The sequence below is a fragment of the Vanessa cardui genome, chromosome 28, assembly GCF_905220365.1.
Source record: "Vanessa cardui chromosome 28, ilVanCard2.1, whole genome shotgun sequence".
NCBI classification, from domain to species: Eukaryota; Metazoa; Arthropoda; class Insecta; order Lepidoptera; family Nymphalidae; genus Vanessa; species Vanessa cardui.
In genome coordinates, this window is record NC_061150.1 from 7,059,160 (window position 1) to 7,075,691 (window position 16,532).

The 16,532-nt window shown below is 36.0% G+C and overlaps 1 protein-coding gene across 1 annotated transcript in view; it reads right to left on the minus strand.

Moving 5' to 3' along the window:
- The window catches only part of LOC124541516, a 52,010-nt gene extending 35,559 nt beyond the window's left edge, over positions 1-16,451 (minus strand). The window contains exons 1-8 of the mRNA XM_047119432.1: positions 16,359-16,451; positions 15,590-15,699; positions 14,194-14,281; positions 12,986-13,104; positions 3,641-3,776; positions 2,006-2,523; positions 1,240-1,684; positions 429-613 (exon numbers count right to left, since the gene is read on the minus strand). Of these exons, the coding sequence (XP_046975388.1) occupies positions 429-613; positions 1,240-1,684; positions 2,006-2,523; positions 3,641-3,776; positions 12,986-13,104; positions 14,194-14,281; positions 15,590-15,699; positions 16,359-16,368 (1,611 nt within the window). The 5' untranslated portion in view covers positions 16,369-16,451. The remainder of the gene's footprint in view (positions 1-428; positions 614-1,239; positions 1,685-2,005; positions 2,524-3,640; positions 3,777-12,985; positions 13,105-14,193; positions 14,282-15,589; positions 15,700-16,358) is intronic.
- Positions 16,452-16,532: the final 81 nt, after the last annotated feature.

A 16,532-nucleotide genomic window follows, 5' to 3' on the forward strand; every position in this document is an offset into this window, starting at 1 on the left:
GAGCACCGCTGATTCATGTGCTTAATTTGTCTTTATAATTCATCTCGTGCTGAGCGGTGAAGGAAAACATCGTGAGGAAATCTGCATGTGACAAATTTCATAGAAATTCTGCCACATGTGTATTCCACTAACCCGCATTGGAACAGCGTGGTGGAATATGTTGCAAACCTTCTCCTCAAAGGGAGAGGAGGCCTTTAGCCCAGCAGTGGGAATTTACAGGCTGTTGTTGTTGTTGAAGCACATGAATACTCAGTGATGCTTGAACCCACAATCATAGGTTAAGTTGCACGCGTTCTAACCACTGGACCAACTCGGCTCTCAATGATATAAAAAAATATATTTGAAACAGTTTAAAGGCGATCATCTCATTCCAATCATGGAATAGTTCTATCAATCTCTTCATCATCAGTGTACAACAATACACTCACCACATCAACAGCCTCCACCACTTCACCCCCCCTGTTCCTCCGCACGGCATACATGACGACGTCGTTCAACAACGAACAACACTCTTCCATACCGGCCGTCAACAGCGCGTACGGTTTCTGCACCAAGTATTTGAAGGTCGCCGGCATGAAATCACTTAAGAATTTAACGCCGGTTTTTTCATCCCCTACAACAATAAATACACATAAGGGATGTTTTATATAACAATCGTAGGTGTGGGCAGTGGTGGTCCACTTACCACCAAGTGGCCCATTTGCTGGTAGGCATACCCATATCATAAAGTACAGTTTCAAAATCTAAATATACTTTATTCAAGTAGGCTTTTGAAACGTTTTTTACTTCGTGGTAGGCCTTTGTGCAAGCTCGTCTGGGTTGGTACCACCCACATCAGTTATTCTACCGCCAAACAACAGTACTCAGTATTGTTGTGTTCCGATTTAAAGAGAGAGTGAGCCAGTGTTACTACAGGCACAAGGGACATAATATCTTAGTTCTTACAGCGTCATAGTATATGGGTAATGGTGACATGGTGACCACTTACCATCAGGTGGCCCATATGCTCGTACGCCAACCTATACCATAAAAAAATGTCATTTAACAACTACATTAAGTGACTCTAACACGACTATCGGAAAGTAGATTCTACCGCGAAGAACCGGCAAGAAACTCAGTAGTTACACTTTTTCAACATTTCAAAATACTGTTCAATCCCCTTAAAAGTATAATTTTACGAATTACGTCAGAGCGGCAAAGTTAAAAGAATCATACAAAAAATCATTCACACACACTCACCCTTCAAAACCAATGATATAATTTCGTCGTCATTTGAAAACTTCAGAGAAACAGCGACCAAGTCGATCAAATACGCCATCTTCGATTTCAGACACCTGTCGATATAACCCGTCGAATTCAACTTGACTATCCATCCCAACCACGACTTTATATAACGGGAGAACTCCATCAAAATCGGTCCATCCATAAATAAGTCCGTCAGTATATTTAACGCGTTGAGATATATTTCATGTTTTGCTTCGAACGAATATTTCTCTATAGATTCCGTTATATCTTTGATCGGCAACGTTTTTGTAACGTTTTCTAAGCTTCTTTCTATGGCGATCGTTTCTTGGTTCCCCTTTCTTTTCAATAGTGACAGACACTTAGACAGTGCAATATTTTTTGATACTATCAATTCCGGTGTTAATTTTTTAATTAATCTCGATAGGAGATTATACGTATTCTGTAAAGTATTATACATATTACTTTAATCTACTTGGTGGTAGGACTTTGTGCAAGCCCGTCTGGGTAGGTACCACCCACTCATCAGTTATTCTACCGCCAAACAACAGTACTCAGTATTGTTGTGTTCCGGTTTGAAGGCTGAGTCAGTGTAACTACAGACAAGACGTAGCATCTTAGTTCCCAAAGTTGGTGGCACATTGACGATGTAAGGAATAGTTAATATTTCTTACAGCGTCATTGTCTATGGGTGATGGTGACCACTTACCATCAGGTGGTCCATATGCTCGTCCGCCAACCTATACCATAAAAAATTACCTACCGAACACTCTACTTCAATTAGTACGTCCATGTATTCAGCAACGAAATCAAATATGCCATCGTCTTCATCGAAATGGCCACAGGCAAACAACCCATCCTTCAATTTTCCAATCAACACTTTCGCGCAAACACCATCAAAATCAGACACTTGTTTGAACGCCACTAAAACTGCTAAACGAACTCCCTTTACAGTCAAATAATAATCCACAATAGACAAATCGTTTTTCCTTTCGTAGATATCCTTCGCAAACATCACCGCCATCTTGATTGCGGCGTCGGCCATTTTGTTTTTCGAATTCAATACCACGAAAACGTTATCTGTGGTGTACTTCAAAACGTCATCGTCGTACAGTTCTATTTTATCCTTGAAGATATCTGTTACGATTTTGATGAGGTTCGTGTCTTCAGATTTTATCACTTTAACGAGTATTTCCGGTATATATTTCTTACATAACAAATTATTATCTCTCAGCAATTGTAGCAGTTTTTCAATCACATCTAAGATGGCTTGTCTGTTAACTGAAAACATTTTCAATGGATTAATCTCTGGAGTTTATTTATTTATTTAAATACCATATAATATATTTATGGGTTTGTCCCATACTTAATGCCTGAAGGCATTCGCTGCCAGTCAACCTTTAGACTAATCAGAAGCATGAAGGCAGTGATAAATAAATAAATAACAATATAAAACAATATATGGATATACTTATACATCTAAATAAAAATAAAACGTATACATACATATCATATACAAAATAAATATTGATCTATAGTGTCTATTGTAAAAAAATATATTATAACAGAAGTCATAAGAGCTACGGGCTATATGACAATATGTGTTACTGTGACGTCATCATCTCGTGTCTTGATAGTAGTTATCATTGATAGATAGATATCATAAGTTGTGAGATAAACTAATTAAACATACAAATGAAATCAAGATTTACTTGGTGGTAGGGCTTTGTGCAAGGCCGCCAGAGGTACCACCCACTCATCAGATATTCTACCGCCAAACAACAGTACGCAGTAGTGTTGTGTTCCGGTTTGAATGAGCTAGTGTAACTACAGGCACAAGGGACGTAGCATCTTAGTTCCCAAGGTTGGTGGCGCATTGACGATGTAAGGAATAGTTAATGTTTCTTACAGCTCCATTGCCTATGGGCGGAGGTGGTCACTTCACCATCAGGTGGCCCAGATGTTCGTCGAACACTCACCAAAGATCAGTATTATTTGAATAACTATGACTTTTAAGTATTTATTATGTATATGTACTGACATATATGAGTATATTGACATTAAACTAATCGAAATGATAATTGGTGTATATGTCACCGTAAGATTACAAAATTCGTTAGATCTGTGTCTGTCGAGACAGATTGTAAGCTGTGAAATATGATTGCAATTTAACGCAATATTTCTACACAGACGAAGACAGACTACCTGCCGATTAATAGCTATATCATATCTAAATCAATATAATATAATAATTACATAATTAAAGTAGCGACAGAAATTATAATACTTTACTAATTACTTATATCTGGCTCAAGTTTTGTACAAATTAACTGTCTTTTTAAGAATACTTGTTTATATATATATTTATATATATATATATATTACCAACAATACTCACATTTCAAATCTTCATAGTAAATTACACTTTCAACAACATTCTGCAGAAGCAAATCATCTGCTTCGGATTTGAGAAGAGATTCTAGCGCTTCTAGAAGTATCTTGCGAGATCGATGCGACTTCTCCTTTAATATATACTGAGGATAGACAATATATTATATTAATACAGCTATAGTATGAGATGGCCCAGTAGTTAGAACGCGCCTTAATAGATTGATTGCGGGTTCAAGCCCAGGCAAGCACCACTGAATATTCATGTGCTTGTAAAAACATCGTGAGGAAACCTGCATGTGTCTAATTTCATAGAACCACAACCTCATTGAAACAGCGTGGTGGAATAGTGTTCCAAACCTTCTCGATAGGTAGTGGAGGTCTTAGCCCAGCAGTGGGAAATTTACAGGCTGTTGTTGTTGTATAGTATGATTATTATGTAGTCTACAATCACAAGAGGACTGACCTTGAAATGACGCGATACCATTGGTCGAGCTTGAATACTTTTTAAGACAAAAAAAACGCCTAAGTTTTACACAAAACTAATTGAACAGTCGTATCGTTAAATGTCGATTCAAAAGTGCTCGTAAAAGCCTGCTTGAGTGAAGTATATATATATGTAATCGCCGTCTGACTTCCGGTCAAATTTCGTCTCAACGGATGGCAGCACTGTGCAACGTGAAGTTCGTAGGAGGCAACTTCGGAATATTGCTTTGAATAGTGTACACGTTGTTACCCCAGTTATTACAATATATATATGTATATACGTATACAGTGTGGTATTGTATTAAATAATAAAGTACTTAATATATATATATCCTCTTCCCCCCGGACCGCCGCAAGGTGTAGACGTGCTCTAGAACTCTTTATAGTTTGTTTATTAAAATAAATAAATAAATATATAACATTTCCGTTTTAAATAATTAGTGCATAAAAAATAGGAGAACATAGATAGCAAGAAGTCAGCACTACATCGTACGCGTGAGTACTTTATCCTCATATGGTGAGCTGTTCTCCTGGTACTCTTGACATATCAGAGACACGCTGAGATACTTCAAGCAATTCTCAACTGTACAGTACTGACATTTCTGGGGAAAGAAATTAGAGTTTGGTGCAAACGATTCTGGCCCCGCCTACCATAACACGATTGGACATACCATCCCGCCTACCACCACGTACAACCACTCCGACGCTACCACTCCGCCCACAAAAACGTGATTGGATCTACCATAACGCCCAACACCTAAACTCGTGCTGCTGTGCAGCCAATAACAATTATTGTCAGTGCACTCACAACTTCTGTGCATATCGTGTTTCCCTGGTAATATGGATAATATTATGAATAAATCGACCTCTGATTCAGAAATTAATCTTTGTCGGGAGGATAAAACACCGCCAAATTACGCTGCCATTAGGAGTAAAAGAAGTAGAGAAACCGATACTTACTTAGAACTAGAGGACTTTAAAAATGAAATGAAAATTATGATAAACTCGCTGTTTTCTTCACAAACAAAAGAATTACAAAAAATTATTAAGTCACAAAGAGAAATCCAACAAACGTCACATAACATTGAAAACTCTGTTGCCTTTCTTGCTGCCCAAAACGAAGAATTTAAAAAGAAAATTGAAATTCTGGAAGGAAAGATTATGGAGGATAGACAGTATATTACAAAATTGGAAGAGAGAATTGAAGATCTGCAAAGAGACAGTCGCAAATGTAACTTCGAAATTAAAAACGTTCCTAAGCAAGGCAATGAAACAAAAGAAGATCTAACGGAAATGATTTTATGTTTGTCGAAGAATATAGGCTGTGAAATTAACAAATCTGACATTAAGGACGTCTATAGAGTACGCGGAAGAAAGGAGAAATCGCCTAATACCCCCATTATTGTGGAAACCACTTCTACTTCTTTGAAAACAGACGTACTTAAATCGTGTAGGGCGTTTAACGCAAAACACAAAACTAAATTGAATGCTAAACACCTCGGCATTCGTACATCTGAGGACATCCCTGTCTACGTGTCGGAACAACTAACTCCGAAGGGAGCCCGCTTATATTTCCTTGCGCGAGATCTTACTAAATCGAAGACATATCGCTTCTGTTGGACTGCGTACGGCAAGGTGTATGTGCGTAAGGATGAACGTTCACCTATCATTTTAATAAGTAGTGAAATGCAAGTGCAACAATTAATGCAAATATGACTAAGTGACTATCTACTTACTTATCATTATAACGTAACTATAAAATACTGTTATATAATAATTTTTAGAGCTATAAAATTACTTTATTATTTTAACTACTTAAGTGATAACTATTTATGTACAAATAATGTTGTCTTCAAAAAACTATACACAAAACACATTTTAATTTTACTATTACACTTACAGACAATACACTTACACATTAACATTAATAAACAAAAAATCTATAACGCCCCTCTCATTACCGTAAGTACATATAAACCTGGCACTGTATATGTTAACATAAATATTGTTTTTCAAGTGGGTTTCCTATCGGTTCTCTTATATATATTTAACAATGACATAAACTATGCTAAATTCTATTCCTCTTTAAAAAGCATTTTAGCTAGTAGCCGTGACAATACACAGTTAGTTTCACAATTTTCATAGTGGATAATTGTTTAAAAAATATAAAGGATATAGACAGTTCAGAAATTGCACAGGCTATGCAATGTGATATTGAGAAGTTAACAGAGCATCTCCTAATTAGTGGGGATGACCTAACAGTAATAGCACAAAATATCAGAAGTATCTACAGCAACATTTATGACCTGCAGGCCACACTCGCCCCCCTTAAATTTATTCCAGATATAATGATATTAACTGAATGTCGTCTAAGTCCTAACAAACCAATTCCCCAGCTAGTTGAATACAATTCCTCTTTCACCTCAAATAACTTAAACCAGAATGATGGTGTAGTAGCTTATATAAAGAAAGCTATTACAGCTAATACACGTGAAATTAAACTAAGCGACGCATCATGTTTACAAATCGAATATAATAACAATATAATCATTGGAATATACCGTTCACCTTCAAATGTAAATGCAGAAAATTTTATTAACTCGTTAAGTGACCACCTAAGCACATTAAAAACAGATAAGACGATAATCTTAACCGGTGATATAAACATAAATCTAATTCCTAAATTAACAGAGCACTCCTATGAACGAACAAACAGATTTGGCTACCTAAGCATGCTGGCTATGTATGGACTATTACCGGGGCACACATTACCGACTAGGGATAGTAGCTGTTTAGATCATTTTATTTTAAAAATTAATAAGAAATTAATTACTGCACACATAGCTGTTCTAAATACCAGCGTTACAGACCACTCTATGACTTTTCTACAATTAAAAAAACTTAAATATAAATCTTCCACTTCACCCACTAAAACTATAATTGATTTTAAGGAATCACTGAACAGTCTCACGAGAAAAAGTCTACCGAGCTTGCTTTTATCTAATAACCCAAATATTATAATTAACACATTGATAAGGGAAATTAAAGATTCAATACAGGAAAATACTAAAGTTGTAAATATTCCTAGAGATAAACGGCCTATTAAACCATGGATTACTCCTGGTATTTTAAGGTGCATTAAAAACAGAAACAAAATGCAACAAAGATTGAAGTCTAATCCAAATAATGACATATTAAAAATTACCTATAAAAGATATCGCAACTTTTGTAATAACCTCATCAAAAAATTAAAAAGAGACTATGATAGAGATAAGTTAATGAAGTCTTCTAAAAATTCTAAAATGCTGTGGAATAACATTAAAGGCATAGCCAACTTGACTAACTCGAAGGTTGGTAATTCTAATTTATTAAACATAAAACATTCCCCGGATGCGTCGGTTAACCATATAAATAGCTATTTTGCAAATATAGGAAAAAATCTTGCGGAAGAATTAGCTGTGCGTAATAATGACAAGCAACAATACAGTTGTACTTTTAATACATCTCGCTCCCAAACATCATCCTTTGCCTTAGTGGAAACTTTTAAAGAAGAAGTATGCGATGCACTTATGAGCCTTAAGTCTGACAGTGCTCCTGGCTGGGACAATATAACAACAAAATTTTTAAAATTAGCCAAGGACGAGATTGTGCCTATACTTTGTCACTTTTTTAATTTGTGTTTCTATAAAGATATTTTTCCATCACCACTAAAACGGGCCATTATTACTCCAGTGCACAAGGGTGGAGACAGATATGATGTGAATAACTATAGGCCGATATCAGTATTGCCAGCGATATCGAAAATTTTTGAAAAATTGTTAAACAGAAGATTAATAAATTATCTGAACAAGTTTGGGCTTATATCTAATTCACAATTCGGTTTTAGACATGGTAAATCTACGGAAGATGCTGTAGCTGGTCTTTGTTCTCTACTTGTCGATCAATTAGACAAAAAACAAAAATGTCTATGTGTATTCTTAGATTTAAAAAAGGCCTTTGACACTGTGTCTGTCCCCATCCTTGTTCACAAGTTGGAGAGGAATGGCATTAGAGGTACTCCATTAAAACTGTTTTCAGATTACTTAACGGATCGACAACAGATGGTAAGGATAGGACAGTACATCAGTAAAGAAACTACAATATCGTACGGCGTTCCGCAAGGCAGCATTTTAGGACCGACCCTATTCTTGTTGTATATTAATGATTTATGTAACTTAGAACTACAGAACGGGCGGGTTTTCTGCTATGCTGATGACACAGCCATAGTGTTTACCGGAAATTCCTGGGATGAAGTTAAAAAGCGTAGTGAACTGGATCTTGCCAAAATAGCTTATTGGTTAAAAAATAATTTGCTCACACTAAATGCTAATAAAACAAATTATATCTGTTTTTCCATAAAAAACAACATGCAGCCAAAACCAGATTTCTCCATTAAAATCCATTCCTGTGGACTCACAGATACAGTGAACTGTTCTTGTCCAGTAATTAATAAGGTCCCTCATACCAAATATCTTGGAATCACTATTGACCAAAGATTATCCTGGCATTTCCAGATTGAACAGGTAGCTGGCAGAGTGAGAAAACTAACATATATTTTTAAAATCTTGAGGCATGTTGCCTCGGCTGAGTTGTTGTCTAAAATATATCTAGCATTGGCGCAATCCATTATAACATATTGTATACCAATATGGGGAGGAGCAGTAAAATCCAAATTTATTGAGATTGAAAGGTCACAGCGAAATTTATTAAAAGTAATGAATTATAAGACATATAGATTTCCTACCATCGAGTTATATAAAATATGTAACTTTCTAACTGTTCGACAGCTCTATGTGTTAAGGTCAATATTATCATTACATAAAACAATCAATTATGTTCCAACTACCTCTAACAAAAGAAGAAATATCTTCAACATTCCGACGTTGCCCACAAACACAGCTTTTGCACGGAAGCAAAACACGAAAAGTTCAATCCATTTGTATAATAAAATAAATAAAAAACTTAATTTCTACCCGTTGAAATACTTCGAGTGTAAAAAACTTTTAACTAATTGGTTGCGAGAACTTACCTATGATGAGACCGAAGCCCTGCTTTGAGTGCACACTCACAGTCACTCAAACACACACACACACACACTCACACACACACACAAACACACACACACACACACACACACACAAATAACTACATACAAATATACATATAGATATAGTTGTTCCTAAATAATCGTTTGTTTTATAGTGTTATTTTTTATGTTGATTTTTCATTTTCTTTATTTTGAATTGTTAAACTGTTAAGTAAGAGCTGAATGTATTTTTGATATGGAAGAGCGAGATCTCCTGATACAGGTATTTTGATACTTACTAGGAGATCTCAAAACCACTTGTAACTAGCTCATTAAGAAACGAAATAAAGATTATTATTATTATTATTATTATATATATATACATCCTACAACCTTTTTGGCGTCATGTACGTGGTGCATTATTACGACGTCCCCAACTTCCAACTTCGCCTTACTTTACTTAACATGTCTTAATGAATACTGCTTAGTTTTTTGATTTCCAGGTCCTTGGGATACGTTGTTTTCCGATAAAAAGAAAATCCGCGATATTCGTCTTTCAGTCATGCCCAAACATTTTTGAACCCCTAACCATGATGATACATTTAAGGCATCCTAGATATATTGATCATAATTTACCTATGGCATCGATTATTTAGCGTCCTCACAGGATGGACTGTATTTGGAAGTGCGACGTTGCCAGCTTTAGGTTTCTTGTCTCTTTCTTTTCCTATCGCTGTTCTGTACAAACAGTTCAACGTTTATTTTGTTCCAATATTCGTAAGGCTTATATATATACGGATGCCCAATATGTTATAATATGTAAATACGAATCTTTTGCTTCCTATCCTGGATTACGCCGACGACTGTTATACACATCTCACGGAGGATCAGCGAAAAACTTGGGCGATTTCAAAATTTCTAAATAAGATTCATATTTGGTTTGCGTAAATATGATCGTGTCTCTCATTTTCGCTCTTAGCACAAGTGGCTTTGCCCATAAAACTTCATCGGAATAATTATGTCCTCATATTATTTTGTTGTTGTATTTGTTTTATTTTTCCTGTATGTCATAAAAGTCTACCTACCAAATTTTATATTTACAATAATAAAATGATAGTACTTCTAATAAAATGAATTTACTGGGAACAGTGCTTCATTTTATAGTTGGTAGCTTGCAGCCACATAGTACCACCTCAAATAATACTGTATGGCCTCAAGATCACTATCGCTCGGCTATCGTACAAGGTTCAATTTTGGGTCCCTCTCTATTTCTGTTATATATAAATGATCTTCCTTTCTATGTTAAAGGTATTTGTGATATAGTGTTGTTTGCTGACGATACTACACAGATTTTAAAGGTGGACAAAAAAAACTGACTATGACGACATGAACGGTGCGTTATCACAGATACACAAGTAGTTTACAGTAAATAATTTAGTTTTGAATACCTAAAAAAACAAAATGTGTAGTTTTTACCCTACCCAATGTTAGAAAGCATAATTATAAGATATCTTAAAACGGTGACCGTCTTGATGTAGCCGATACTACGGTGTTCTCAGGAATAGAATTGGATTCCAAACTTCAGTGAAGTCCTCATTCATCATCCCTAACAGGAAGACTCAGCTCCGCAACATACGCGGTTAGAAAAGTTAGACAAGTAACTGATGTTGATACCGCTCGTCTAGTATATTTTGGTTATTTTCACAGTATTATGTCATATGGCATATTACTTTGGGGTAACGCTGCAGATATTGGATCTGTCTTTATTTTACAAAAGAGAGCAATCCGGTTTATTTATAATCATGGAGCTAGGGACTCTCTTCGGGATGTTTTTAACAAAGTAGGAATACTCACTGTTCCGTCACATTATATTTACAAAAATATTATGTATATTCACAGCAACATTGATCACTTTGATAAAATCAGTGATCATCATTGTACGTGCCAAGTTTCCGACTCCGCAAAGTCAATAAATCTTTCTTGGGGCATGGTATCCGATTCTATAATAAAATTCCGCAGACATTTTTAACTTTGCCGTTTCGTAAATTCAAATCGTTTGTAAAAAATACATTGGTAAAAAAGCATATTATTCGAAACAAGATTTTATAGATGATAAAAAAGCGTGGAGGTAATACCTGTTGACTTCCTAGCAGGATATATTAATTTATATAATTGTATTAACTAACACGACTTTGTATTTTTTAAATGTTGAAAAAGAGTAACTACTGAATTTCTTGCCGGTTCTTCTCGGTAGAATCTACTTTCCGAACCGGTGGAAGCTTCACTTAATTGTAAAATGACGATTCAAAAGTGTTTGTTAAAGCGTACTTAAATAAAGTTTATTTTGATTGTGTTTTTTTAATTGGGCGTCCGTATGCGGCTATTAGACGTCCGTATACAGCTATTGGGCGTCCGTATACAGCTATTGGGTGTCCGTATACAGCTATTGGGCGTCCGTATACAGCTATTGGGTGTCCATATACAGCTATTTTGCGTCCGTATACAGCTATTAGACGTCTGTATACAGCTATTGGGCGTCCGTTTATGGCAATTTGGTTTGTTTACACCGAATAATAAAAACTATCAATCACAGATAACAGAAGATTTAACAGTACAGATACCAATCACGATTGATATGGATATTGTACAAACTTTCACCCCCTTTTAGTCCCTTAGAGGATGATTTCGTGGATGGAATCTATCCTTTCTTTCTACTTTCCTTTTTTATCTCGTTAGGGTATGATTTTGGAGACAAAATTATTCTATGTTCTTCTCTACAATGTCTCCATACTAAATTTTATCTAAATCGGTTCAGCAGTTTAAGCGCGAAAAGATAACAGACAGACAGACATACTTTATGTTATTATAATGAATAATGAATATAAATATTATTTATTGTAAAATATTTAAAATTTTTCTTCCACGAAGTCCTCGGGAATTCATATATTCATTATTAATATATTTAATAAACATTATATAAGTTCCAATAACAGTTTATTTCTACACACTGATGTAAAACAAACAATAATCAAGCACCTAATAGGTATTATGCAAGTCGTAAGTGAAATGAGCGAAACGGCAACGTCGCAATTTTGGACGCCAAATAAGCGAATCCGTAGTCAAGAATTCCCCTCGATATACTGTGTGCGATATACGCGCTGCGGCAGCGCCTCACTCGCGCGGTGATTTCTTCAGGAACTTTTCAATATTTTATTTCAACTATTTTAAGCGACTTTTAGCTTCCGTCGATTTTTGTACTACAGCTAGCTAGGATGAATAGGACCTCAGAGCCACCGGCTAAAAAAGTGGCGTCCGGTATACGGACGCCAAAAGCAGATGGACGTCAGTTTAAATGCACTTTCGCCTTCAGTGGACGGCCAATTGTTTGCGGGATAAATATATATATATATATTAAGGTTTGTTCATATCTACCAGACTGTAGACCTTAATTATTTATTTTTATTTATTTTATGGTATAGTTTGGCGGACGAGCATATGGGCCACCTGATGGTAAGTGGTCACCATCGCCCATAGACAATGACGCTGTAAGAAACATTAACTATTCCTTAAATCGTCAATGCGCCACCAACCTTGGGAACTAAGATGTTATGTCCCTTGTGCCTGTAGTTACACTGACTCAGCCTTCAAACCGGAACACAACAATACTGAGTACTGTTATTCGGCGATAGAATAACTGATGAGTGGGTGGTACCTACCCAGACGGGCTTGCACAAAGCCCTACCACCAAGTAAGTAAGTTCATGAATCTAGTATTGCAACTAGTACAAGTATTGTAAGTTCTCACGGCCAGCAACTCCTGCGCAGCGCCCACCGCGCCCACCGCGCATGCGCCGTCCGCGCGCGACAGCGTCACCAGCACTCTGATCAACACGCTTTGGAGGGTTGCGTCTTGCCTCGTCGCCACTGAAACGTACACTCAGAGTAAGAACCTTCGCCAGTCTTCAAATTCATTCCTTTAACGAGTACTCTCTTATTACCTTTTAAATAAAACTAATTATAACGGATGAATCGCGTATATTAATTATTTTTAAACATCCCGACGTTTCGAGCACTTTGCAGTGTTCGTGGTCACGGGTATCTACCCGTTCTACCTTTATTTAAATGTGTAATAATCGCGAAAATTTAAGACAACATTATCTTATTACCTTTTGAATCTAACGCACTAAACTGACAGCTGTATATGAAATGAAACTTACACAGTACTCTTTGTTAGGCGTGACTTGTAACGACAACGCGACGCAAAATGTCACTCTCGATTAAATATTGAAAAGTATTTTAATCTGTGTGCATTAATCACAATTGGGTGACATTTGTGTCCGTCGACCGGCGAACAAGCCCGCGACGAAACTGTCAGCGTCTTTACGTTTTTTCATAGCAACGTGCGCACTAGCGACAAATTTGTCACCCTCGTCGTCAGTCTTTCGCCATTTACACTTTGACTGACGACTTTGGCGCATGTAAAATGGCGTCACTGTCTATTCAAAACGTAAACATTCGTGAAGACGATACTGATAATGATGTTCTAATAGAAGAAGTGGAAAAGAGACCAGCTCTTTATAATAAAAAATTAAAAGAGTATTCTGCCGAGTCTCAAGAGTTCACAGAGAACCACCGTCTCTTAGAAATCCATGGTGGCAAATGACACTTGGATTTCGAAAATGTTTTGTCACTGTCTCTATTAATGGGCGCACTCCGCTTTAGAAACGTGACGTGACAATGACAAACACTTTAAAGTCACCGTGACAAAATACACCAGTCCGCACTAGCTCTAACTATTACTAACATTATGTATCTCAAATGTTGAAAAAAAGTAACTATAGACTTTCTTGCCGGTTCTTCTCGATAGAATCTACATTCCGAATCGGTGGTAGCTTCACTTAGAAGCCTACTTGAAAAAATACTATTTTTATGTTGACGTCCACTCCCCAGCTATCAAAAATATGTTTATCTGACCCTACCCTCTCCAGATCACACATTTGTGTCTATACTTACAATTAGCACATATAACCACGCAGAGCGTCTTGCAGGCATCAACATCTTCCTGTTCTAAGGCTGCTTGCAACACTCCTTGCAAATTGATCTGAAACATCAAACAACCATATATTACCATGAACAATTAGACATTGCGGGCTCGAATCTAATGGAACAACCATCGGTGAGACGGTACCATACGTAAGCGATGCCCACTCAAAGTGGATACGCTAGGGGGTATTCTGGTAACATGAAGGCATCAGAGGTTCTTAGTGGGGGAAACCCGTAAATCTATTCTTACAATAACTACCCTCCTCTCAAATTGGACCGAGCGGAATCACATAAATACGGCAGAACGCTTAGTAACGGTTTAATGTTCGGTTGTCTGTCGGTCGAGTCTGTTTGTATCGGTCGCGGTATTTACTGTTCTTATATACATATAGTACGACACAACTTAGATGTCGCATCGGCAAAATTCGTAAAACCGATCACATCCGAATTAAGTACGCTATTCCAAATTATCAAAATAATTTTTTTTATGCGAATATGATCTTTGCACAAATGTAATAACTTGTAATATCATATGACCTAATATATTCGTCAATTTGAGGCGTCGATTTACATGCACTTGCTTTCTCTGACGCGTGAATCTATAGCGACAAATAGCGTCGAATGGCGCGATAGGGAGCTATTTCTATTGGTCGTGTAAATCGACAGTAATCGGTTTTATTTTCAATCCATTTCATTTTCCGATGCTACATCTAATTTGTGTCGTACTATACATACTTACAAGATATAAATACAACTTATAAGATTATATTTTTGTAAATTCTACTATAATCATTAATTATTTTCTGTTTATATGATATTACTTTTTATTTAATGTATTAGACTTTTTTTTTTTAATTGTAATTTACTTGCTCGCATTATTCTATGTATTATTTAATGGTGGAAACTTTATTGGTCAATGATTTATATTTTATGTTTTTTTTTAATTATTTTAATTTGTACTGTTTGTTTCCCGAATAAAATAAAATAAAATACAAAAAATACTAATTAACCGTCTATGTATTGAAATATTCTTGTAACCGATTAAAGTTATGTAGTGATGGTAATTGTGTTCAATTATAAATAAATAAAGATCTGTAAAGTATATGTTAGTCATTTGTTATTTTTTTTTTAATTTAATTAATCACAGTTTGTTAGACTATATTAATATAATAAATGTGAAAGTAACTCTGTCTGCCTGTTTGACCAAACCGCTGAACCGAATTTGATAGAATTTAATGTGAAGCAAAGTTGAACTCCAAGGCAGGACATAGGCTACTTTCCTGCCTGACACATGACAACCAACCGCTAAAACGCGAGCAAAGCCACGGGCGACTACTAGCACAACATATGTTTGATTGTATCTTACCTTAAATGTAGTATTTTCGTATGGCAACTCCAGTGACAATTTATTTTTCAATCTGGCAATTAGTATATTGTCCAAATTCACGGTATCATTATTTATTCCGCCATATTTCCCTGAAATTAACTAACGAGTTAAATATAATAAGACTATCGGCTCTATATGAGATGGGTCCTTGTCAAAATATAACGAAATTGACAGTTCTCGGACGAAGGAGCGTTAGCAGAGAAATTACAAATAACAATGTATATATATAACAATAACGTAGATATTTTTTGTACAGGTAGGCGTTCTAACTTATGGGCTATCTAATGGTAAGTGACCACCACTGTAAGAAATAACAACCATTCTTTAAGTCATTGTTTCAACCAAGTCATTATTTTCTCGGTGGTAGGGCTCTGTGCAAGCCCGTCTGGGTAGGTACCACCCACTCATCAGTTATTCTACCGCCAAACAACAGTACTCAGTATTGTTGTGTTCCGGTTTGAAGGGTAAGCCAGTGTAACTACAGGCACAAGGGACATAACATCTCAGTTCCCAACGTTGGTGGCGCATTGACGAGGCCAGGAATAGTTAATATTTCTTACAGCGTCATTGTCTATGGGCGATGGTGACCACTTACCATCAGGTGGCCCATATGCTCGTCCGTCAATCTATACCATAAAAAAAACCTTAGGAACTAAAATATTACTTTCACTTAATATTATTGTTAAATGACGATTCAAAAGTGCTTGTAAAAGCCTACTCGCATATAGTATATCTTATCTTATCTCACCTAGGAACATAACTATATCTCTATACAAAATCCTTTCATCTCTCTTCCGTCTGTCAATCCGTTTCGATCTCTTTTCAACTCGACGAATTATCTGAAACAGAAATATTTTTAAATTATTAAATATGTTTTAGTGATTCAACGACTTTAACAAACAAAATATTTATTTATTTATTG